The sequence below is a fragment of the Eulemur rufifrons genome, chromosome 2 (genome assembly GCF_041146395.1).
Source record: "Eulemur rufifrons isolate Redbay chromosome 2, OSU_ERuf_1, whole genome shotgun sequence".
NCBI lineage: Eukaryota > Metazoa > Chordata > Mammalia > Primates > Lemuridae > Eulemur > Eulemur rufifrons.
Window position 1 is genome coordinate 31,400,323 of NC_090984.1, and position 26,475 is coordinate 31,426,797.

The 26,475-nt window shown below is 47.8% G+C and overlaps 1 protein-coding gene across 2 annotated transcripts in view; it reads left to right on the forward strand.

The window, feature by feature from the left end:
* Positions 1-26,475, forward strand: part of DAPK2 (death associated protein kinase 2) — a 110,035-nt gene that overhangs the window by 58,286 nt on the left and 25,274 nt on the right. For both annotated transcript variants that reach the window (XM_069482935.1, XM_069482927.1), the window contains exons 4-5: positions 7,057-7,195; positions 24,527-24,656. In XM_069482935.1, coding sequence (XP_069339036.1) covers positions 7,057-7,195; positions 24,527-24,656 — 269 coding nt within the window. The remainder of the gene's footprint in view (positions 1-7,056; positions 7,196-24,526; positions 24,657-26,475) is intronic.

The following is a 26,475-nucleotide window of genomic DNA, read 5'->3' on the forward strand; positions in this document are numbered from 1 at the left end:
TCATTATTTATTGATTTTCATAGTTACAAATTGATACTTTCTTATTGTTTTAATTGGCACTTCTTTAATTGCTGGGGAAATTACCTGCTTCTCCCTGTTTGTAGAAACCCAGGAGTAGATGGGTTGCTCTTGAGATGTCCCTGTTTCCCCTTGCAGGCTCACAGTCAGCCAATAGTGATGAGCCCTCTAGTGAGCGCAGGTGCACCGTGCATAACATCAGCTGTCACGCCGGTGCTCCCGTGACTTGCTTGGGCTGCTGTGCTTGTTGAGTTTTGTTTGTTCACAGTTTCTGTCTCCGCCTTCACTTCCAAGCTGTCATTGCTCTCAGGGTGCCTGTATGTGGAACGCTAAGGATTTGTGAGATTAGAAAAGACCCAAGCTTCCTAAGACTGTGCCTAGCCATGTGTGGCCAGGATCTGAGAGGGAGGACCTCCCAGGAGAGGAGTTCATAGAGTTTGTGCTTGGACTTGGTGATTCCTGTTGGGCTGATCAGGAGTCTTTGGCCTCCTGATCCTCACTGTGCTCTAATAGGTAAGTGGGTTTGCCAATAGTTGAACATGGTATTAGTGTCCAGCTCCTTAGTTAAAATGTGCTCAGTTGCAGATTTTATGGATGAGTCTACCCTGATCCCACTGCCCCTCTCAGCAACTGTTATCTGTTGCAGGGCTTCCTCCTGCTTTCCACTGAAGTGCCCAGCACTAGCAGGACATGCCCAGGCCTGGTTTAAGTTCCCTTCAGCTGTTGTTATCCCATCTGTGACCTCCTTAGAAGCAGCTGCCTCTGATCATGGCTACTGAAGGCAGGGTTGGGAAGGATTTAGTTGTCCATATAAATTGACTTTTGTATGGTATAAAGAATATATTCAAAATCTCAGTAGATTAACTCATGATACATGTGGAGCTTGCCTTGAAAAATGTACTTCTCCCCTTGCAGGGTTGGGCAGGCCTCCTGTCATTGGCCCCTGTCCGCTCTGGGGCCTCCTCGACTCCAAGCCTGTGGGAAGCGATACCCTGGTGGTTGCATACCAGAGAAAGGCCTGGCAGAGTGCTTCAGGGTGGCGGCGATGCTTCCCAGTTCCCCGAATTGAGTCCAGCTTCCTGGGGCCCAGCAGCTCTGGCAGCGTCCTTCCCCCATTGCTGCCTACGCAGGGCATTTGCGCACACATTCCCGGAAGAGTCTGAAAAGCATTTCCAGCAGGCAGACCAACCTGCAGGGAGGAAGGAGGCAAAGGTCAGATTAACAGGAAGGAGACAATCCTGGGAATACCAGAGAAGAGAGGAGGCCAGGCTCTGAGGTTTTGCTTTTTATCTTAAAGAGATTTAAGATGTGAAAGGAAAGAACTCCGGAAGGAGTTGGGGAATGACTCCAGAGCAGAGGCCTTACAGCTGAGAAGCCCTTGCCAGAAACTGTTAGGGGGAAAAAGAAATAAAAGGCAGGCTCCTTGACTGGGCTATGAAAAGAGGTGACTGAGCATTGATGTGAATGTCCCCAGCCTGGTGTCCAGGGCTTGGACAGTTACCCCAGGCAGGTCATCAGCCTCCCACCTTTCTGAGTCCCTGGGGGAGAGTCTGAGGGCCATAGGAGCTGTTCCCTTCTTCATCCCAAGGAGACCATGCCTCACCAGCTCTGTCACCCAGGCTAGAGTGCAATGGTGTCATCATAGCTCACTACAACCTCAAACTCCTGGGCTCAAGTGATTCTCCTGCCTCAGCCTCCCAAGTAGCTGAGACTACAGGCCCCCACCATGCCTGGCTAATTTTTCTATTTTCTGTAGAGAAAGGGTCTTGCTCTTGCTCAGGCTGGTCTCAAACTCCTGGTCTCAAACAATCCTCCTGTCTGAACCTCCCAGAGTGCTAGGATTACAGGCATGAGCCACCATGCCCAGCCATGTTGATACTTTTAATGTTTTATATCCTTCTTTTGTTCTTTTATTTACCATACTTCTATTGAGTGTCTTTCTCACACCAGATGCTGTAGAATCAAACATAATCTGGCTGGGTAGAGAGGGACCAACAGTGAAGCCCAGTGTGGTAAGGGCTTGGATGCAGCTGAGTAGGGGTGTCAGACCCAGAGGGCTGCCCAGTGCCCAGGGTGGCTTGGAGGCTTTCCTTCTTGCATCAGCAACTCAGGCTTTGTAACACGGAGGGATCGTGGTGAGAGGGGACATGTGATAGACTGAGGCTGAGCCCTCTGGGTCTAAATCCTGGTTCTGCCACTTACTATCTGTGTGACCTTGGGTAAGCCACTTGTTTTCTTGAGGCCTCAGTTTCCTCATCTGACAAATGGGGACAGAGGTTCCATTTACCCTCCAGGGCAGATGTGAGGCTCCAGTGAGGGAATGTTTGAGAAAGCACATTGCACTGGTGGTAAACTTCAGATAAACTCTAAACCAAGCCCTCTTCCACTCCTGCCCTCCCCCTCCCCATAGTGATGTGGTGTGTGGCATTTATGTCAAGGGCATTATCAGGGATCTCACAGTACTTATCCAACATTGCAGCAAGATTCCTCCCACTCCCACCTCCACCTCTGAAGGTGGCGGTGAGACCATATTTTTTCCCCCCACTCCTGTTTCACAAGAAGAAAAGCTGAGCCTTAGTACTCTCACATGCCCCACCCCAAAGTGAAGGTTGAGTCTTTGTTGCGGAAGGATTGGGGTGACTGTCCTGGCCCTTTGACCCCAGTCTGCAGAGTAGACTCAGGGTTACTCCTTCAGCAGCTGGGAGGATGCGCCAGGTTCCAGCACCTGTCCCAGGTGGGAGTGAGGGACAGGATGACCTCACTCATGAGATACTGAGAAACTGATACCCCAGCCTCATCCCCAACACCCAGGCAGCCACCTGAGGCCACAGCCAGCTCACTCTGTGCAGAGGGGCACTGTAGCTCCAGGAGATAGTACAAACAAATGTGCTATCTTGTCTCTCTCACTCCACCCTTTCACCTTCCTCTCTCTTTTTTGGTGGTATTGATATGTTGGAAAAACTAGGTTGTTTGTCCCATTGATGATCTTACAGTTTGCATTAGACTTAATTCCTCCCTCATGGTAGGAACTTGTTCCTCTATCCCCTGTATTTCTTGTAAACTGATAGTTAGATCTAGAAAAGATACCTTTCTTATTGGCGTTTTCCAATAGAAATGTACTTATGAACCACATATATAATTTTAAATTTTTGAATTTTTTTTTCTAGTAGCCATATTGAATAAGTATAAAGAGGTGAATTAATTTTAACAATATTTTTTTTAACCCAACATATACAATATATCATTTTAACATGTCAATATAAAAATTGTTAATGAGATATTTTACGTTCTTTTTTTCATACTAAGTCTTCAAAATCCAGTGTGAATTTTGCACTTCTCAACTCATATGCAATGCAACGGTTAAACTGAAATGCAATCCTATCAAAACAATAAAGTTATGTTTCATGGGAAATATTTTACACCACTTCAGTTTTTAAATTAGAATTAATTAAAATTAAATAAAATTTAAAATTCAGTTCCTCAGTTGCACTAGTCCTATTTCAAGTGCTTAGTAATCACATGTGACCAGTGGCTACTGTATTGTACAGCACATATAGAACATTTTCATCACTGCAGAAAATTCTGTTGATAGTGCTAAACAAGAGGCTTAAGCAGATTTAGGTTCAATTTTTTAGGTCACAATGTGTCAGAAGTGTCACTGTGTATTTCCTATTGCACCACATCATACCAGTTGTTCTTTTCACGGCGCTAAGATTATTAAGTGGGTCTAGGTGTGTTTCTAGGCATTTTTACAGAAAGGAGAAAAGAATATTGATGCTGTTTATTTAGGATGGACTAAGTGACAGGAAGTGATTCCCAAAGCTGGGGTAGAGCCATTCTGGCCATATGAGAATCATCTGAGGATACTCAGTGTGAAATAGTAGTTGAGAGTCATTCTGCTTAAATTTGAATCCTGACTGTACTACTTACTAGCCATGTGACTGTGGGCAAGTCACTTAACCTTTTTGAGCCTCTGTTTCTTTAACTGTGAAACAGGAAAATAATGATCGTTAGCTCAGAGAGTATTGCGATGATTAAATGAGTGTGCTTAAATCATGTAACATAGAGTAAGTGTTCAGTGAATATTAATTACTAATATTATGTTGTTATTGTAAAAAATACAGGTTCTAAGGCCTCTCTGCCAGAGAACCTGATTTGTTAACGTCCATGGTGGGACCAGGGAACCTGCACTGTAAACAGGTTCTCTAAATAATCCCAAGATCCTGGATTCCTTGGCCCAGATCTCTTCCTGAGATTTTTTTTTTTTTTTTAGTGTAGTGACCTTTGGCTCTGTCCCAGGCCCAGAGAAGCACATGCTGCCCGGATACCGCAGCATCTGTCAGAGGATAAACAAGTCCAGGAGGGTTGCCAGATTTAGCAAGTAAAAACCTACTTTATCTAGCAACTCTAAACCCCAGGGGAGATTCTTTTTGCCTTGTGGGTCTCCATTCTTGTCACATCAACCATAGGGTGCATGAGTGTGGAGTGTGAAAAAAGTAGTGTTCTAGAGTTTTTAGAGATTAATATTATTAGCGGGGTCTTATGTTTAAATTAGGACTATGACTAGATTCTCTTGAGCCTACGAACAAGCCATCTTTTGTAAAATTAAAGAAGAGGTGCTTTAGGGGCCATCTTGTCCAGGATGCTGGTTTTGCAAGAGAGGAAACCAAGGCCTGCCTAGAGAAGGGAAGCGAGTTGTCCAAGGTCAGTGGCAGGGCTGGAATGGAACCTGGGTCTCCAGTTTCTGGCCTGACATTTGTTCCTCTTTATCAGCTGTCTTAGTCCATTCAGACTATAGCATTCTGTCCCTGGCCCCCCAAATTCATGTCTTTCTCAAATGTAAAATACATTCATTGCATCCCAATAGCTCCACCAGCCTTAACTTATTCCAGCATCAACTCCAAAGTTTAAAGTCCAAAGACTCATCTCAAATACCTAAATCAGATATGGGGGAGACTCAAAGTATGATTGGTTCTGAGGCAAATTGCTCTCTAGTTGTGAACGTGTGATCTCAAATGTGTTATGTGCTTCCAAATCACAATGGTGGGACAGGCATAGGATAGACATTCCCATTCCAAAAGGGAGAAGTAGGAAAGAAGAAAGGAGTGACAGGTCCCAAGCTAGTTCAAAACCTTACGTCTCAGAATAATCTTTGGCTCCATGCTCTGCCTTCCAGGCCCACTGGGTTGAAGTTGCCTGCCTGGAGCTCTCCCAGGCTGAAATTGCACTCTAGTGGTTCTACTGGTCTGGAGTCTCAGGGCAACCCCACCCCCATGGCTCTGCTGCCCATTGCCTAGAGCTTGAAATCCAGGTGGAGGCAGACACACACCCACCAGCTTTGCTTGGCACAGAGCATGCTACATCATTGCCCTCGGGGAGCCGCACCTGGTGTGGCTAAGGAGTGTGGCAACAGAGTTTGGGGAGCAGAGCCTACAATTTAAGGCAGCACTGGGCAGTGGAGGCCCCTCCTTTGATACCATTCTGCCCCCAAGGCCCTAACCTACTGATCTGTGATGAAAGGGGCCTCCCCTTACCTTCCATGATCTCTGAAATGACTTCAGGGTCATTCTAACAGTCTAGGACAATAGGTCCTGGCTTCTGTTTAGGTGGCTAACTAATTTCCCTATTGTCTTGATGAATAGCACCTGGCTTCCCTTGCAATGGCCGATCACACTAATCTCCTTACCAAACAGTGCTTGGTCATACCTTTGTTCTCTCCCAAACAGATTCTCTCATTTTTTTCTGATATGAATAGGCTCAACATTTTTCCAACTTTTAAGTTTTTATTCCCTTTTGATTAACAATCCCATCTTTAAATCATTTTTTTCTTTTTGTACTTTACTATAAGCAGTCAAGAGAAACCAGGCCATTCCTTCAATGCTTTGCTTAGAAATTTCCTCAGCCAAATATCCAACTTTATTGCTCACAATTTATTGCTTCCACAAAACACTAGGAAACAAACACAGTTCAGCCAAGTTCTCTGTTACTTTATAACAAGGATGGTCTTTCTTCCATTGCCCAATAACACGTTCCTCATTTCCATCTGAGACCTCATCAGAATGGCCTTTACCACCCATATTTCTACTAATATTCTTTTCATGCCCACATGGGTATTCTCTAAGCAGATTGAGAAATCTCCTTCTCTCCTTTTGAGCCCTCACCAGAATCACCCTTAATGGTTCATTCATGGCAATGTAGGCTTTTTCTTTCCTGTTCCTCAAAACTCTTCCAGCCCCTACTTGTTAGCCAGTTCCAAAGCTGCTTCCACGTTTTTAGATGTTTGTCACAGTAGCACTCCACTCTTGGTATCAATTTCTTCTCTTAGTCCATTCAGGCTGCTGTCTAACAAAGTACTATAAACTTGGTAGCTGACAAACAATAGAAATTTATTTCTCACAGTACTGGAGGTTGGGAAGTCCAAGATCAAGGTGCTGGTAGAGTCAGTGTCTGGTGAGGGCTCGCTTGCTCATAGATGGCTGTCTTCTCACTGTAACTTCATATGATAGAAAGGGCAAATGAGCCCCTTGGGGTCACTCTTATAAGGAAAATAATCCCATTCATGAGGGCTCCCTGTCTTCATGACCTAATCACTTCCCAAAAGGCCCCACCTCCTAATACCATCACCTTGGGGGTTAGGATTTCAAAATATGAATTGAGGGAAAGCACAAACATTCAGACCATAGCGTCATTTCACAGTGTTTTTTTTCTGTCTTCTGCCATCTCAGGCATATGGCGGGGAGAGGGCCACATCCAGGGTAACCAGGGAGGTGGGCCTAGAGTGTAAGCAGTGGCCCTTCTGACAACACCCTCAGGGTGATTCCTGCCCTTGTGATCCAAAAGAAAGAACACAGCTAATAGAAGCCAAGTCAGTTCTTGGTGCTGGTTGGATAAAGCCTATGACATGAGTGAGGGGGATTCTGCCATACAGGGTCCCCGGGGAGGGGCGTGGTTTGTCAGGTTCAGGGCTTGCACCTGTCAGCCTGGCCTCCTGACACACAAGGCTGACTGAGCCTGGGCCCTCCCGCTGGTGTCTTGCAGAGTGTCTGGAGGAGAGCTCTTCGATTTCCTGGCCCAGAAGGAGTCACTGAGTGAGGAGGAGGCCACCAGCTTCATTAAGCAGATCCTGGATGGGGTGAACTACCTGCACACAAAGAAAATTGCTCACTTTGATCTCAAGGTCAGTAAGAGGAGAAAGGGAAAAGAACCAGAGCTTAGGAAGGAGGGGCCCAGTCCCTCCCAGTGTCATTGCCAGGGGGTGCCGGCGCCCACTCAGCCCTCCTCCTGTGTCTTTCAATTGAAAACCCTGAGCTCCTGGGAAAGAAATGATGCCATGGAACGTGTCCACCTCTCTCCAGTTTCAGTTTGCTTCTCAGGTTCTCTGCACGCAGGGGCTGACTGCAAGAAGCTTCTTAATCAGACTGCAACACCGTTGTCTCTTTCAGGGAGCTGGTTGGGCATAAGTTTTAAGTAGACCAGTGACAGGAAGCTTGAGACCAAACATATTTCACAAACTGTACTTTTTGGTAATGAGGAGTAAGTCCTGGGCAGAACTAGGAGCGTTTAGAGGACTGCTGAGGTTGGCTTGCTCTCCAGGCCCAGCATTCCTTGACCGGAGCTTATACATTTGGGAGCCCAGGGACCACTGGCTGGCCTCCTCTGCCCTGCCCCAGGCTGTGGCCATAAAACTGCTTCTAGGGCCACTGATCATTTGTGGTAACTGGTATTCAGGGCCGAGAAAAGTTTTCTGTGACCACACAGCACTTCGTAAAGCAAGCATGTGGTCAAAGTAGAAGGACTGGTTCCCTCAGTAACAGGGCTCAATTGCAAAGGCTGGTGAGTCTTTACAGACATCTGCAGCATAAGGGTCTTCTGACTTGAGATCAAACCCATGACCTGTTTGCCAGGGAGGAGACCCATTCATTTTTCTATCCAAAATTCCCTGTGGTCTTTCAAGCACTGTGCTGGGTGCCTGAGTGTTGCTGGAGATGCAGAATCCACTGAGGGCCTGTCTGGGCTTAGTTCCTCTTTTCCAGAGGATTTAGTGTAGGAGACAGAAGAGAAGGACCAGCAATCCTAAGTGCTCTGATAGAAGGAAGCACAGGGGGCTGGGGAGCCGGAAGAAGATACCCAAGTCAGACTAGGGTATCAGAGAGGGCTTCCTGGAAGAGGTGGTATTAAGTTGAGTTCTGAACAAGTGACAGGAGGGAGCAAAGGGGACTGGCCGTCTATGGAAGAGAGGCCAGCATTGTAGAGTCACAAAACGGAGCAGTGCATTTAGGAAGTACGGGCATAGGGAGTGTGTGCTGAGTGGCTGGGAAAGATGCCAGGAGGAGCGCGGGAAGCAGACATAGGGTGTGAACACTAAGCCAAGGAGGTTGCACTTTACCCTGAGAGATACGGGGGCCAGGCAAGCAGCGAGGTGAGGGGAGCAAGGGTGTGTTTCAAAATGATCGCTCTGGCTGGGAGGATAGACTGGGGACGGCCGGGAGGCTGGGGGCCCAGCAAGGAGAACAACACAGTAATCTGGGTGACATGTTAGGAGAGGACAGATTCAAGATCTATTGCAGAGGTTGATCTGAGGATTGATTAGGTATCTAGTTAGATGTGGAGATGCAGAGGGCGGAGCCCAGGATGACACCCAAATTCTGGCTTGGGCCTCTGGCCCAGAGAGGGTATGGTGTGCCAGCAGTCCCACACATAGGTCCCTGCCCCAGCTCATACTCTGCCTCATGGGGTGACCTTCTGTGAGTCCCCTTAGCGTAATCTCCCCCCTCCCTTTTGCCAACTGTCATAGTATTTTTAATACTATTTTTAATACCTCCAACAGAAGACGTCTTGTGGAGTCTTCACCAAGGAGGGTGAGGCCTGGGCAGGCCTTTGGAACTTAAGGGTGGGAATACACCAAGCAGGAAACGGTCTGTCTGGATTGCACCTGCATCTCCTTCCTGGTACTGCTATGGATAATTAACTTGTTTTCTTGTGTCTTTGCTGGCTCGAGGATACCAGCCTCAAAATGAGTTCCTTTGTCTTTGTCCTAGTAGGTCTGGTAGAGGTAGGAGGAGTTGCTGGAGCCCGCAGGCCCTGATGGCTGTAGTAGGTTCATGAGTTTTTGTTTGTTTCTATGGCAGCTTGCTGTGCTAAGGGAAGCCCTAACTTGGCTTTAGACACACAGGGGTTTGATCCTTACTCTGCTGGGTATCAGAGTGCACCCAAACCTCAGTTTTCTAGCTTCGATGCAAATAATAACACCTACCTGGCAGAGTTGTTGTAAGGGTTAGAGAGAAGCAGCACCAAATGCTGAATAAGGAATAGGTGCTCTGTAACAGTAGCCGTTGTTATTATTTCCCTTCCCAGAACAGAAGAAAAGAAAACACAGTTCTTGTTACAGTGTTCTGGGCCCTGATAGACTAGGAAAACAAACCCTGGCAGTGCACTTCTAAATTGCCCAGCAGTGAGCTGAGGTTGGTTGCTAGGTGGGACTGCTGGCAGGGGCTTGTATCTGGCTCCTGGGCTTGGTCTGGACATTTTCCATGACCTGGAGACAGTCTGGGTTTCCCCTGGATGCATGCAGGGTGAGGATGCTGCAAACCCCTACCACAGTCATGTATCTGTAGAGTTGTGCAGACTCTGAGCTCTCAGACTCCCCCACCGGTAGGTCCCTTGGCCCAGGCCCAGCTGGGCAACTTCAGGGAGTGATGAGTAGCTGGAACTCAGAGGGATTGGGTAGACACCTCCTGGAGCCAGGATGTGGGTCTGTGTGCCCCCTGGATGGAACTTCCTGCCAGCTGGAAGGGATCAGGCAGAAGGTCCAGCTGGTAGCTTAGAGGAAGCTTCTTGGTTCCATGTTGTTTCCTACCATACAGAATCCACATTTTTCTTCCTGATTTTCATTCTCCATGAGGGACGTTTGCTTTCCTCTCCTGCTTGTATTCTGTTACTCCTCATCAAGCGAGTCAGGCAAGCCTTGCTGCTCCAGGAAAATGGACACCATGTTGTCTCCACACCCCTACACATAACTTGCTTTCCACACTTACCTTCCAGCTTAAAGGAGCAGGTGATGGAGGAGCATCATTCTCTGGCCTGCCTTTGGAATGCGAATGAGCTCTCCTCAAGCTGCTATTTGATAAGCTCCTCCTGTGTTCAGCCATTGTGCTAGGGACAGCCAGGCTCTGTTCCTGCTTACTGCACGTTCTCTGCCTTGTTGCAGAGAGCAGACAAATGGACAAATTAATGTAAGATAAGCAGTCTTGGTAAAAACAGATCATGACATGCTCTTGCCCAAGAATCTGTGATGGGTCTTTGCTCACCTTAGGGTAAGTGAACCCATTCTCAGCATGGCATTCGGGCCTTTCTTGCACTGCCTTACCCCAGTTTCTGGCTGCATCCACCTTTCCCCACTCTAAAAAACTAGCCCCAAGCAGCAAAATGACAGATGCATGTTCTGGCCTCTCTCCTCCTCTATTCATGCTGTTCCCATCCAGGATGCTGCTGCTCTTCCTTGTTTTCTGCTCACAGACTTCCTGCTCACCCTTAGGAAGCCTTTGCCATTCCTGCCATCTCCCAAAAGCATAACTAAGAACTAACTTGCCTCTCTGCTTCTGTTGCCCTTTGTACAAACTTCTGCTGAGAGCATTTGTCACTGAGTCACTTTCTGCTGCACAGTGCCTGACACATGGGGAGTCGCTCAGTGTTGAGTGAATGAGTGAAGGAATGAAAGAAAGAATGGATGCTTAAGTGAAGACCAAACACATGGATGCCTAAGGCCCTTTCATGTCTTACCTGGAAAATGCAAATGAGGTTGCAGGCAAATTTCCATTCACTGATGTGAACAATTATTGAGGGTCTACCCTATACCATGGGGTAGAGCGCCACACATCAACATGCTGTGGTACCGGCCTTTCAGGGGCCTGCCATCTCCGAGGAGATGGGCACAGTGATACTCAGTGGGGACACCATCTGAAATAAAAGCTAACCAACTCTCATCAACAAATGCTCATGTCCAAGGGATGAGCTCTCTGCCTCAGCAGAGTGGAGACCATCTCAGTGTGTGTTGTACACTCACCGCAGAAAGGCCCGCTGATGTGGGAGGTGGAGGTGGTGGGGCAGATGATACTGCCCTGTATTGACGTAGATGGAAGCAACACTGGGGCTGCCTGCCCCTCAGTACCAGGTAGCACCAGACCTGCCTTCAGACGTGCCTTCCGCAGGACGCATCACCCGGAAATGGGCTCAGTACCTCCCAGGAGCCTCACCCTGGTGCATGATCCCAACACAAAGGCCTTACAGAGGGCATTTTTGTGTGGTTTTGTTTATTTTGGATTTGGGCATTTCCCCTCTGAGTATGGGTGTGTCCTTTCCCCCACTCCTGAGCCTGATCCAACTTGAGAACCCAGAAATGGAAGATAGTCCTCAAGTCTGATGGTATTTTAAGCCAAGAAACAAGCTGTAAGAATTGATTAAAATTGTGTGCAAGCCAGTAACCCAGAACTCTGAGGGGGCTTGTGCTTTATATAAATAGTGTTAAGAGGGGTGAATTCCTTCCTGAGCAAGATACTCCCCAAATCCAGATTCCTCTATGCCCTAAATCATCCTTTGGGCTGTTCTTATGTTCATGGTATGATGTGGTCTGCTGGTCAAACTTTCATAAGAAATATAGTGATAATACTTTAAATGTACAGGAACTTTCTGGAATATGGCATGCTTTCACATCTGTTTTCTCATTGGATCCTCGTTGAAGTACAAGGTATTGAGATTTTTACGGACAAGGCAATTGAGATTCAGAGAAGTTAAGTAACTTGTCCAAGATCACACAGGTATTAAATGATAAGGCTGGGACTTGAACTTAGCCAATGAGGAAACACTAAGCAAAGTTGGGGGTCATCTGATTTTATTTCACCAGATTCTGGATTCACAGTCCAGATATCTTACTTCCTTAGGGACACGCCTTTACACACGGTTAATTGAAAGATCGGTATCGTGCCACAAATTTATTCTTTACACAGTTCATTTATCATCTGGTTGCACTGTTTTTGCTTTCTAATAATTGTGTTCTCTTTCTAATAAGTTATCCCTCATGCTTAAATTAATTTGTATTTTATTAATTGCTATGGAATATGCATGTGTTTGAAAGTTGAACTTAAGAATGAAACTCTTCCATACTAAAACCCGGAGGCATGGGGTGGAGGTGAGATTTGGCAGAGATTTAGCTGGTGAGATGGGTTAGGGTGAGATTGTAAAGGTTCAGGGCCAGACCAAAGAGTTTCTGTAGGCAGTCACAGCCATAGATGGCTTTTTCCCTTGAAACTTTTTATTGGAAAAAATTTCAGAATATTTGAAGAAATTGGAAGAATACAATGGGCACTATTACACTTTCCTCCTACATTCAACATTTGGCCACATTTGATTTACTTCTTTCTCTCCTTAAAAATGAAAAACATATAAAAAGCGCGCGCGCGCGCACACACACACACACACACACACACACATATATCATCAGTGTATACATATTGCCCAAGATTAAGGTCAGTCTCCTACTGACTCACAGTACTATTATCACACTTAAGAAAATTAACAATAATTTATGGAAGACCTTTAGTTGGTGGAGAAACATGATTCAATTTCTGATTTAGTAAGAAAATTCTACTGGCAAGGGAGATGATGGTTGGGAGAGAGTAAGCCAGTTAGTGGCCACAATAATAATGAGGGGAAAAGATCAGTCGATGATACCCCATAAACTTTTTAAAAAAATGTTGATGATCTTTTGTGCTATTATAAAAAGCATACAGAAATATACAAAGAAGTTATCTACAGACTCTCTGAAAAAACATTATTAACATTTTATGTATTTTCTCCAGCTTTTTATGAACAGTTAATGGTGCACACATACACACGTATGGGTATGTTTGTGTTTTAAGGTTCTGATAACTCTACTACTTTCGGCTGGGCGTGGTGGCTCATGCCTGTAATCCTAGCACTCTGAGAGGCCAAGGCGGGAGGATCACTTGAGGTCAGGAATTCAAGACCAGCCTGAGCAAGAGAGAGACCCCTGTCTCTACCAAAAATAGAAAAATTAGCCAGGCGTGGCTATGTGTGCCTATAGTCCCAGCTACTCAGGAGGATCACTTGAGCCCAGGAGTTGGAAGTTGCAGTGAGCTATGATTATGCCACTGTACTCTACCCAGGGTGACAGAGTGAGAATCTGTCTAAAAAAAAAAAAAAAAACAAAAAAAAAACAAAACTATACTATTTTAATACTTTCATGATTTCTCCCTGCTTTTCACTTTACATTCAACCCAAGCAGCACACATTTACTTCAAACGATTTTCCTTTGCTTTAGAAGCTTTTATACACATCTTTCCCGATTTTCCTTACCCTCTGACAGGTGTGTACTCTGAGGGTTGGACCCTGTTTCCTCTCTTTATGCTCAAGGATTAGCTTGTGCCCCAGCCTCAGAGTACACCTGTGGGCCCCGTGCATCTCAGCCCCCTGGATCAGACTGTGAGCCTGGGGCCCTAGCCATCTGCCCCATCAACCACTGAAAGGCCCCCCTAGGGTAACAGGGAGGAGAAATGAACTGAGGACACTGAACTCCTGAATGGTTGAGGGAAAGATAACAAATTGTGGCAAAAATTAAACTGTGGAGAGCAACTATTAAAAGAATTGAAATATAGATGCTTTGTAATGAGGGGCATTGAACCAACCAGCTGATTCAGCAGGAGGCCACGTAGCATAGTGGGAAGAGGAGGGGACTGGGGGTTGAGCTTGCATTTGAGTCCCCCGCCTGCTGTGTGATGTTGGGAAGGTCACATCTCTGACCTTTCCTGGCCTGCAAGTGGAGGTAATGTTGCCTCTTCTTCCTGTCCCACAGGCGTGGAGTGAGGGACCAGGGATATATCAGTGTTACAAAAGGGCCCTGAAAACTCTGTAGCTCTTTACAATTGTTGGTGATGAATTTCAAGCTAGCCTTCCTATTGGCCCACATTTCTCCCTGTTCCTCTCTTGCCTCCAGAGGGATTCAGAAAGGGAGGTGGGCACAGAACTATCCAAAGAGGAATAGGTGGCATTTTCCAGCCAGTAGGCTGGGCAGATTCCCAGGATGGCAGGACACTGTGGAATTCCCAGGGTCTCAAAACCCAGGTTGATAGGGGTTGGACTAATTATCACGATCCCCATTTTTCAAATGAGAAAACTGAAAAATTCAATACCTTCTCACTCTTTTGTCCGTATTTCCTTCCCCACCATGGTTAGGTGCTCAAAGGCCTCTTGCTCCTCCCTAGTATCCACTGCCCTCCACTCTGAACCCCTGCCCGGACCTGATCTCCACTGAAGCACCCTGTGTTCAAACAGTGCCTGTTAAGTTCCATTCACAGCCCCGCCCTGAGCCCTGCCACTGCAGCTACTCTCAGTAGGAATGAAGGGACCTAATTCTGGAAGCATCTCAGAGGTAGAAAGAGCAGGTATCTTGGCACTCAGAAGACTTGGGCTCAAACCTGGCTCCACCACTTACTAGTTGTGTGGCCTTGAATAAGTTACTTAACTTCTTTGTTCCCCAGTTTCCTCATCAGAAAACTCAGACAGTAACCTACTTTACTGAGGTTCTGGGCAGTGGATATTCTGGTAACAGCAAGATCTCTGGGGAAAAAAAAAATCATGTACACACACTCATCACTCATACACACACACAAACATACACACGTAAGCGTATAAATTTGACTGATACAAAGGTTTGTAACACAATTTGCAAAGAATAAAACACATATAATATTTTTTCTTGTAAATTCCATATAGCCAATTGATTCTTGTAGTACACTTTCCTTGGTTCCTGCCAAACTCTTGTATCTGCGGCCAGCGATGGCTGCAGCTGACGAATGAGTGTGGTTCTGACAAGAATGTTGGTTGATACTTTTGTTTACATTAAGAAGTAAGGTGAAAATGAAACAATGAAAACATGTGTTGGCACTTGTTCAATGACATGACTTGGCTGAACTGAACAATGTATTTGAATATTGAAAGACTATTTCCTCTATTTTCTGTGCTAGTCACAAAACAATGGCTATAGACACAGCACCCTTTTACATTTAATCTGTGTTATTAAGTAGTCTTGCCCATCAACTTTAAGTCTAGACTCGAGAAGGCAATAAGTCAAGCCTTGATTTGTAGAGTTTGCTCATTTCCAGGGTAAAAATACACCCACCATGGCTCAGTTCAAGGTACCGACACGATGTCACTCGCTGAAGTTGGGAAGAGGCGTGCGGCGGCGCACCATTACGTAGTATCGGTGTATGGGATACAGACACAGAAGCTGAAATAGCTTAACATGGAAATTCTAAATTATAGATTTTTTTAAAAGGAGGTTACAAGTGTTAAGTATTTATAGTTTTTTAACATTTATGTTTTGTTTTATATAATTTAATTTTTAATAACAGCCGTGTTTAACAACTAGCTCACAAAATTCCTGCAAATTTACTAATCCACTCTCATGAGCCAGTAGGCTCCAACACACCCCTGGTTTTCTGAGACCCTATAAGCAAAAGCGTTTTGTGAACAGGACGGTGCTGTACTCAGGCTGAAGTGTGGTGGTGGCAGCAGTGGTGTGAAAATAGTAATGGCAGCCAGTGTTTGTTGAGCACTTAATATACATGCAGGCTCTTCTCTAAATGCTCTGCGTGCATTTGCTCATTTTGCCCACACAACAAGCCTATGAAGGAAGCCCTCTGGTCACACCCATTTTATAGAAAGGGGAGGTTCCTAGAGGGCTCCTAGGGCTTCATTGTGCCTCCTCAGAACCCCTTACCATATTCCCCTTTTGCAGATGAGGGGCCCAAGGCTCAGAGAGATGAGTGACTTGCCAAGGTCGCACAGCTAGCATGGGGCAGAAGTGGAACTCAAACCCATGTCTGATGACAGAGCCCTCTTTAACACTGGTTTTGCACACACTGATTTTGACTTCCTTGCAGAGCTTTACAATTCTGATTCTGGAACCCTACTCCTGGTTGAGTTGGATTTAGTTGGTTTGGTGTTTTTAATACTGTCCCCAGGGGATTGTGATACACAGTTAGCACAGATGGGGGCCCCCAAAGCACAGCTTGGGGCTTAGAATGCCTGGATTGGCCCAGGTTCCTCACTGGTTAGATGGAGGCAACATCCATCTTGATCTCACCTGGTGGCTTCGAGGGTCTGATAAAGGGGTGTGCGGGGAGAGCCCACAGCAATTGCTACTTGTGGAGCATAGACCATAGTGCCAGTGCGCCGACTGGCCCAAGGTTGAAGGCCAGTGGTCCTAGAATGGCCTTGAAAGTGATATTTTATTTCTCTGCCTCTATCCCATGAGAACGTGCAGAGTAGGCCGTGGTTTTCTTTCCTGCTTTACCCAGGAGGGCAGCGGGAGATCAGAGCCATGCAGCGGGTGAGTGGCCAGAGGCTGTGGTTTAGCAAATCCAAGTGCATCTGAGTTCAGGCCCTTCCCTAAGGCACAGCTGTGGCTTTCTGGGAAAAACCTGGAGCTGAGCAGCAAATTGATGAAGCACCAGAGCCGGGTCAGAGAGGCACACTTTGCTAGCAGGCAGGGGTGACCCCAGAAGGCACTCTTGCATCAACTGGAAGAAGGGAGATAATGTGGGAGAGTGGAACACACCCAGGATTTGGGGCAGCCTGCATTTGAATCTCAGCTCCACTGCCTACCAGCTGGGCAAATACTTAACCTCTCGTGCCTTGGTTTCTTCACCTGTGAAAACAGTGATGGCAGTGCTTGCCTCACGGAGTGAGGATCAAATGAGATGAGTGTGACTACTTTGTAAACTGTGAAGTGCTACACATTTTGCTCTACATGAACTGCCAGGCTGGGTGTGTGGAGGAACACAGGAGGAGGGGGAGAAGCAGGCCCTGCCCTCAGCAAGTGTGTGATCTAGTGTGGGAGGCAAAACTCAGAACTCTTGGCAGTCTGGGTCACTGAGGTTGCTGCGTGAGTAGGGCTGGAGGAGGGAAGGAGGGCCGGGCTGCACATTCAGATGATGCTTCCTGGAGGAGACAGGATTTTGGCAGGGCCTGGAAAGATGGGTAGGAGTTCAATAGGCAGATGATAAAGATTCTCATTCTGGGCCGGGCGCGGTGGCTCACGCCTGTAATCCTAACACTCTGGGAGGCCGAGGCGGGTGGATCGCTCAAGGTCAGGAGTTCGAGACCAGCCTGAGCAAGAGCAAGACCCCGTCTCTACTAAAAAAATAGAAAGAAATTATCTGGACAACTAAAAAAATATATATAGAAAAATTAGCCGGACATAGTGGCGCATGCCTGTAGTCCCAGCTACTCGGGAGGCTGAGACAGGAGGATTGCTTGAGCCCAGGAGTTTGAGGTTGCTGTGAGCTAGGCTGATGCCACAGCACTCACTCTAGCCTGGGCAACAAAGTGAGACTCTGTCTCAAAAAAAAAAAAAAAAAAAAAAAAAGATTCTCATTCTGGCAGGGAGAGATATAATCAAGGAAATAGTCACAAAGATGATAACTACGGGCTACTTTATGTGCCTTGTTTGATCCTCATAGTAACCTTCTTGAGTTAGATTTTATTATTATTCCTAATTATAGGGGAGAAACCTAAGCTGAGAGAGGTTAAGTAACTTGCCCAGCGTCAGGCTGCTGGTAAGTGGCAGAACTGAGATTTGAACCCAGATTCCAAGACCTGTCCCTTAGCCGTTATCTATGTTGATTCTCTAAAAGCAGGATGTGCAGGAGATGCATATGGGACTGCGTTGGTTCATCCATTCATTTATCCAGTAAACAGTAACTGAGTACACACTACAATGCCAGCCACTCGGGTGGAAATAGAGGCAAGGCCCCGTCCTCCCTCGTGGGGCTTTAGCACAGTGAGGACAGACATGTAGGGACAGAGGCATGTACAGGGTGCCACACAGGCCCTTGGGTGGGAACAACTAACTCTGTGTCAGAGGGAGGGGGTTACAGAAGACATTCAGGTGTGAGTGTGTCAGAGCTGGGAGGTGAGGGGGAGAAGGAGCTTGTCAGGAAGGGCGTTCCGGCGGGGTGAACTGCAGAGTGGGGTGGGGTGGTGAGGCAGTGGCAGGGACAGCAGAGAGGGAGCTGGCTGGAGGTGGGAGGGGGGCAAGAGGGCCTATTCAGCCAGGCTAAGGTGGATCTTGAACATGGGCCACGCTGGAGACTTGTGGGGAGGGGCTGCCTGTGGTCCCGTCAACAGTGTGCCAGGAGAGAGGTGTACCTTGGACACCTGTCCACAGAGGCCCAGTAGCAGGTGGCTTTGCTTCCTCTGATTGCCCGGCACTGCCTGAATAATCTGAGCTGTGCCTGATGTTGCCTGTGAAGGTGCACAGGCAGCTTCCTTGTCCCCGTAGCACAGACCTCACTCGGCAGCAGGCAGGCCACACAGGTACCTGGAGAGGGCCCTGGGCAGGGGACCAGCAGACTTGGGTTCTGCTCCTTGCTCAGTGATGTTGGCAGTTTCTTGACCTCTCTGGGTTGCTCTGCAACATGAAGAGACTAAATGATCTCTGAGGTCCCTTGCAGCCCCAGCATTGTGAGGTTAGAGGTGAAATGGGGTGGGAGGAAGGAAGCAGAAGAGGAGTGGGGAGGAGGAGGTGGGTGTGTGAAAGGGCACGTCCCTCAGCTGAGTGCAGGTGATTCAGCAGGGTTCAGTCTGAGCTCCCAGGATCGACTGCTAATGCTGCATCCCAGAAAAGAATGAACAAACACAGCCATTGTTCTCTGAAATCTTGCTGGGTGCTGCTCCTTACATGGACCATCTCTCTGAATCCTCAGAACAACCCTACGCCTTGGTAGATACTGTCTTTATTTTATAGATGGGAAACCGAGGCTGCAAGAGGTCCAGTGACTTTGCGCAGGTTTCAGATTGTGAGTGGCAGAGCTGGGATTTGGACCCAGACCTGACTCCCAGCCCCCGTCCTTTGTGCTTTATTACACATCCCCCTAAGGGTGACTTCATCCTGCACAGGCTCCCGGGCTTGCTGTGCTGGGGACATGGGTCTTCCCCGGAGGACTAGCTTCCAGTTGGCACCACAGCAGGCACCTCTGGCCAGATCCACTAGGACATGAAGGGGCACATTGGCCTCTCCCACGGGTTCCTGCCTGGTGGGCTGAGCTGGATGGGTCTGTTTTGACAGGTGAGGGCAGGTCAACCTCCTGGTGAAAGCTCCAAGGCCCTGAGCTAGGTAGGCAGTGGCAGCAGCTACAGGAATGTGGTTCCTGCCTCCAGCCATGCTTTGGAGGTGATGTCAGGTGTGTGGGTGAAGTATTTGGCTGAAGTAAATAAAACTGGAGGAGAATGATAGGAGCGGGGAGTATGGATAGGATCATACTACCCCAGAGGGCGCTCGGGCTTGGGCCCAGCAGCCTGTTCTTCCTTCCTGACCTGGGGCCAGGAGGCCTGAGCCTTTACATGTGCTGCTTAGGGCCCAGAGCCCAAAATCATGGATTTTCCCATCCAGCTTAAGATGTTGTGTCACTTTGAAATTGCAAAGCCTAGAGCTCGAAGGGCTTTGGATGTCATCCAGTGTCTAACTTAGAGGTGGGGGGCTGAGGCCCATAGAAAGGAAGTGGCCTGCTTAAGCTCACGCAGCCTTGGGTGGTGAAGCTGGAATGCGGTTTCCTATCCGCAGGCCCTTGGTCTTCTTCACCACTCAGCTCTGTTTGTGGGAGAGGAAGCAGAGAAACTTAGACCAAATCCTTGGGGAACTGCTGCTTTGCTGGCCCTTGGGCTACCTTTTGGACCCTCTCTTAGTGCTGTTCCCTCCTGACCCAGCCCTATTACAGCCCTATGGGAGGAGTGCGCTCTGGCGCCCCTAGTGGTGGCGGACGGTCTCTGGCTCTGGATTCTTTCAGTTCACTTCAGCAAATATTAATGAAAAGTGCAGGATGCAAGACACCATAGGGGATGCCCGGAACCCTAAAGCCAACTTGAATTTTCCCATGGAAATGGCCACCACCTAGGAAAAGTGGCATCACGTATGAGAGACAGCCTACAGCTTAGGATGCCAGCAAGCATCATCTGTGCTGAGGTTAGAGCCCAAGGTCAGGGGAAGAAGCTTCATTGAAAAGTAAGGGAGTAGAAGGAGGCAGGGGCATGGGGAATAGGCTCTGCAAGTGTGAGGAGTAGCAAAGGCATTCCTGGCTAGAAGAACAGCCAGAACAAAGGATGGAATCGAGATGTCATTCTGGGTGGAAATACCCACCCTGAGGGGATAGAGGGCAGGTACAGGCAAGTGGCGGGCGGTGAGGCCGGACAGGGGGCAGGGGCAGCTGGTGCCTCGGATCCCTCAAATATCAGGCAGGGCATTTGGGCTTTCTCCACTGGCCAATGGGACCAGGGAAGATACTTAACCAGACTGGGTGATGTGGTGGGGAGAAAGTAACAAGTGCTGGGGGAAGCCCCCCCGCCCCGAACCGGGCTCCAACTTTGACATTATGAGCTGTTGCACCTTGGGCAAATTACTTAGCTCTCTGAGCCTTAGTTTTCTCATCTGTGAAATGGGGTTCATAATGGTACCTAGCACTCAGGGTGGCTGCAAGGATCACATAGAGCACTAGTGTAAATGTGCTACAGCAATCTATAGCACATGGTAAACATGCTGTGTAAGTCTCTGCCCTGCTTCCAGAGTATCACCAGGCTATTAGTGGAGGTTGAAACAGCAAGAAGGAGCTGCAGATATGGGGGTCCAAATCCCTGGGACAGCCTTGGAATCACCTTGGTGGCCTGGGAAGGAACCAGAAACATCGTTCAGTGGCAGGGAGCCCATGGCCTGTTCACTTCCAGTCAGGGCAGGTCTGAGTCTGCAGGTGTGTGTGATCCCAATGGCCCTCACAGTGAGTGTGAGGTGGAGACAAAACCCAGGTCCTGATCACCCAACAGAACGTCCCTGCTGTCCCACAGCCACCTCCCAGCCTGAACCCCCCAGGCCACATCCCTTTACCCAGATCCAGCTTGGGTACCTGGCCAGGACCTCTGTTTTCTCATCTGAAATGAGGATGTCCAGCCCAGGAGCTCCTGAGGCTCTGAGGGCCAGGCCAGGGGTGGGGTCAGGGGCTACTCACCTGTGTGAAAATGTCACCAGAAGAAAAGGCATCCTGGGGGTGGGAAGCAGGTGCCAGAGCCAGGCACTAGGTTGCCCCGGGTTGCCAGGCCCAAGGGGCATTCCTGCTTCTCCCCGGGACAGATTGATAAGAGCCTTGAGAAGCAAGGAAGGGGGATCACTTAGTGGTTAGGAGTATAAGCTTTGGGATCTGACAGATTAGGTTAAAATCCTTCTGTCTATGAGCTGGTATTATAGTCTTGGTTTCTTTTTCTGTTAAAGAGGAATGATGACACCCACCGCTTAAGTTAGCTGAGAGAGTTCAATGAAACATAAAGTATGTCATGTGCTTAGTTAGTGTTAGGTCCTATATAGTGTAAGGGCTGCATAAATGGCACCTGTCTTCACTCATGGAACGTTAATTGAGCACTTAGTGGATACCAGGCTATATCCCAAGCTCTGGGGTGACGAGAGAAACAAAATCCTTGGGAAGCTCTCAGCCTAGTGGAGGGTGACAGGTAAGTAAGCAGATCAGCTCGATAGTGTGAGAAGCACTGCAGTAGGGAAGTACAAGGTATTTTGGGAATGGAGGAGGTGGTGGGCACAGCATGGGGGGAGCAGGGAAGGCCTCCTGGAGGAGGTGCTATTTTTACTGAAATGTGAAGAGGAATTAGCCAGGTTTGGGATGGGGGTAGTGCAGGGAGAGTGTTCCAAGCAGAGGGATCACCTGCTCTGTGTTAGGTTTAGGGTGGGGCGGAGGACAGATGAGACTCATGTGACAAAACGTGTCCTTGCCCTAAGGTTCTCATAAGCCAGTGGAGAGCTCTTTCCCCTGGGCCGTGGGCCACAGAGGGGAGCGGATGTGGGGCTAGGAGCCTTCTCACCTCCCCGAGGGAGCATTGCCTTTGAAATCTCAGCCTCAATTCTCCTCCCCGCCTCAGCCCTGCTTCCCCATAGTCCTGGGGATCACCAGGTCTGGTGTGTCCCCCTCTGCCCACTGTGGTTCCCCCATCAGTGTGTTCGGTGGTGGTATCCTGAGCCCTGAGCTGTGGTGGTCAACAGGGCCTGGGCCTTGTCCCTTAGCCCTAGAGAGGGTTCTCCGGCCTTTTCCTCTAGAGGACAGGAGAAGTTCCTAAGAATGGAGGGAGCAGCTGCCTGCCTGGAAGATGGTGGGTGGTAGGGAGGGTGCAGCTCACTGCATGGGGTGCTAGGACTCTTGGGGTCCATGTGCAGCCACCAGCGGGCTAGGTTGGAGGCACTGGAGTGGGGCCACCTGCCTGGATCCTGTCTTCTTACCTCCCCACCCTCACACCCTTCTGCAGAGCCTAAGCATCTGCTTTGCCTTCGGAAAAAGACTTTGACACATTTTCAAAATAATGTTGAGAGTAATCTCCAGGGGGGAAGAATGAATAAACAAGCTTAAAAAATGCAACAGGAAATGTGTGTGTGTGTGTGTGTGTGTGTGTGTGTATTTTTTTAAGAGGGAAAAAAAAGCAAGGGAAGGCCTCAACCAGTTCCCTTGAGTGAAAGTTTCCAGCTGGGAGGTCACAGAGACTTCAGGGAGCCAGAGCACCTGGGGTAAGGCTTCAGTCCAGATGCAGTATCAGCTCAGCTAATAGCTAGGAGCCTGCCGCTGTGCTCTGTACCGCAGGGGCAAAGATGCAATGGTCTGAGTCTTCCCTCCAGCTGCGGACAGCTCTGGTAGGGGGCTAAGACAGACAGCAAAGGACTGTTGGACAAGGGAGAGCATGCTAAATGTCGTAACAGAAATGTTCAAATAAGCCTGAAGGGACCTTGGGGAGGGAAGGGTCACTCCTGGTGGTGGTGGTGGGGGGGGGTTGGGGCTTCTGAGGGAAGTCTTCAAGGATGAGGTGGGTTGAGCTGGACTTTGGAGCCCAGCTAGGGTTTCGATGGGCAGAGATTGATCAGAAGGCCTTCCAGGGAGCCCCAAAGCAGGTGGTGTGGGCAAAGGTGCAAGGTGGGAAATCCTTCGGTGCTTTGAGAAACAGGGATATTTAATTTTCTTAAACATTTATTTATTTAACAGCTATACTGAGATATAATTCACATGCGCCATACAATTCACTTACTTAATGTATGCCATGTACCAAGTTATATAACCAACACCATAGTCATTTATAGGATAATTTTAGAATCAACTTTAGAACATTTTCATCACCCCAAAAAGCAGCCATGTACTCGTTAGCAGGCACTCCCCGTTCCTCCATTCCCCCGGTCCTCGGCAACTGCTAATCTACTTTCTGTTTCTATGGATTTGCCTGTTCTGGATATTTCATAGAAATGGAATCATATATGTGATCTTTGTGACTGGTTCTTTTACTTAGCGTGATGCTTTCAAGACTCATCCCTGCTGTAGCAGGTGTCAGTACCTCATTCCTTTTTGTTTTTGTTTGACTTTATTCCTTTTTATGGCTGAATAGTATTCACATACAAATACTGTACGGTGGTGTGGCTCTATCACATTTGGTTTATCTATTCATCAGCTGATGGACCTTGGGGTGTTTTCACTCTGGGGCTGTTGTGAATATGCAGCTGTGAACGTTTGTGTGCACATTTTAGTGTGGATGTGTTTTCAGGACATTCCGTTTTGAATGGAGTGCAGGACAGTCGTGGGGAGTGGGAGAAAGAGGGTGAAGCAGAGGGACCTGCTCACCCACTTCATCATCTGAGTGGTTGGGTGGGGGTGAGAAGGGACAGCTCGGTTCCTGCTCTGGCCTCACCGGGAGTCTGGGTGTGTGAGGACCAGGCTCCTGGGATGTGTGAGGGGCTGTCCCTCCACCCCCAGCAACCCACATTGTTGTGTCAGACCTGGCAGCTGTTTGCTGGGCTGGAAATAGCCTGAGCAGCTGGTATTTTCCCTGGAAATTGGGTGCATTTTTTTCCCTGTGTCCTGCTGAGGGCCAAAATTAGTTAAACCCAGAGAAATGTGAGCCACGCAGTTAGTCTAGAGGAGGGGAGCATTGTCAACAGGAAGCTGGCGGGCCGGGGAAAAGGGGTGGTCAGGAAGACCAAGGTCAGTGAGCCTGAGTAAGGCGAGGCTGAGCCGCGATGCCCCATCCCCATCATACTCACACAGAGGTGGCAGTTTTGTTTACAGGAAATGCTGCAAGTATCTCATTTGACAGATCAGGAAACAGAGGCACTGCATTAAAGGGATCTGCCACTCAGAGACAGAAGGGAGATTAAAACTGAAGGCTTCAGTTCTGCTGTTAGCAAAAGGTTTGGTAAAACCCAGGCCTTGCCCTCAGCACTATGCCTGTTTTTGAGTTCACAGGGGAAGACTGAGGACACAAAAACAAGAAAGAGTTTATGCTGTTTTAGTCTCCTAAAAAGGAAAACCCAAACCGCGTCCCAAACCCCAAAGCAAAAACACAAAACAGGGCTTTAATTACCACCTTTTTTTTTTTTCCTTCCTTCCTTTTTTTTTTTGTTCTCCAGCCAGAAAACATTATGTTGTTAGACAAGAATATTCCCATTCCACACATCAAGCTGATTGACTTTGGCCTGGCTCATGAAATAGAAGATGGAGTTGAATTTAAGAGCATTTTTGGGACGCCAGAATTTGTTGGTGAGTTTCAGGCCAAGAATCTGGCACCAAAGGTAGAGAAATCCCTGGAACAAACCTGTGTCCAGGGCTATGGCCTCTGGGCTGAGAGTTGATGCCTGGGGACATCCCCTAGAGACCTAATGGGTGGAGAAGGAAATGCCTTGCTGGGCCTCTGCATGAGGGTGCAGGTGCAGGCTTTGAGCACCCAATGGGGCTCGGGGTGGGGTATACACTTAGGGCTAGAGGCCTTTGCAGAGTTAAATCCTCCCAGAGCTGGCCCCACCACCTCCTCTTAGATGAGTTTATTGTGAAGATTTAATTGCCTCACCCTCTTGTATTCCCATAAACTCAACCTTCTCTAAAATAGCTTGATTTCCTGAAAAGGAAAAAGAAGCCATCTGCCAGCTGTACCTATTTGCCTCTCTTGTTGCCTGGCGTTTCTTCATGCATGGGGGTGCCCAGCTCCAGTGGAGCCCTGGCCGCTTTCTCTTCCCTCTGTTTCTCTCATCCTTGGCCCAGGCCCCTGCCTGTTCTGCACCCTAGAAGCCCCCTTTTGTGACTTGGCTAGAGGTTGAGAGTCATGAAGAAACAGCCCTGCAGAGGGGAAAGGAATAGATAGAACCACCATCTATTTGGGAGTTGGAGTGGCCTTAGAGGTGGACGGAAAGTGTGGTCTCCTCAAAATCTAGGCGCTCAAGCTTCTGACCACAGTCTAATCAAAAAGAAAAATGGAAAGTGTTAGACCATCCATCCTGTTGGATTCTCAAGCCACATATATTAGCTCCCACAGACCTCAGGGCAGGGAGCCCTTGCTATGTGCCAGGCACTGTGTCTTGCACGCTATAGTCATTGTCTCAGGTAATCCTCAAATGGCTTCATGAACCAGATTTAATTATTTTCTCCATTAAGTGCCTTGTTCAAGTGCAACACAACCAGTAGGTGGTGGAGCTGAGATTCAAATACAGATACGGCCAACATCAAAGCCTACGCTCCTTCTGTTATACCTGGTTTTCTCTCTAAGAAGACCCTCAAGGAGCTTGCAGTTTAGTTGTGGAAACAAGACATCAAACCACCAAATAACTCCATCCTGGGGTACAGACATTAATAATAATAAAAAAAAAAAAAAACACCACCAAATAAGAGTGCTGGAAGGATCTTTTCAGATCATCTGGTCTAGTTTAATGTGGAAATGGAGGGCTGGGGGATTTTATTTAAGGTCAACCAAGATTATTCTTCACCTATTGCATGGTGCACTGAGTGAGCCACATTCAGAATGACACACTGAGGATCACAAGTTGGTGGCAGAGCCAACTTAAACCTGGGACACAGACATCAGAAGTTTGAGAGAGCAGTTGCTGCCTCATATATGTGGTAAAAATGTATGTTTATCAGTTAAATTTATACCAATTGTTAAATAATAATAGTTCAACTAGAAATTCATAGCAATAATGGAACGGGTGTTGCAAGACAGGATGTGATTAACTGTAAAGCAAGTCATATAAGACAGCTCTGAAAGACTATTCAGACAAGATATCCACACTGGCAAAGTCATTTGGATCAGTCATGACCTTGAGTCAGTGAGGGACAAAGGGCTGCTGTTGGGGGTGGGAAAAGTCTCTGAATCAGGGTGGGAAGTGAGCTAGGGTGGAGGAGGAACACATCCCAGGATCTGTGATACCATAGCAGAAGAGTAAGACCAGAATGAGTGCATTTATCAGGGGCAAGTCACTGTCCACTCTGAATGGATCCAAGAGTTCACACCAGACTGTTGGTATGAGTGGGTTATCGATGAGTGGTACCAGACTGTGGACGATTTTTCCCAGTGGTCTGCTGATAAATG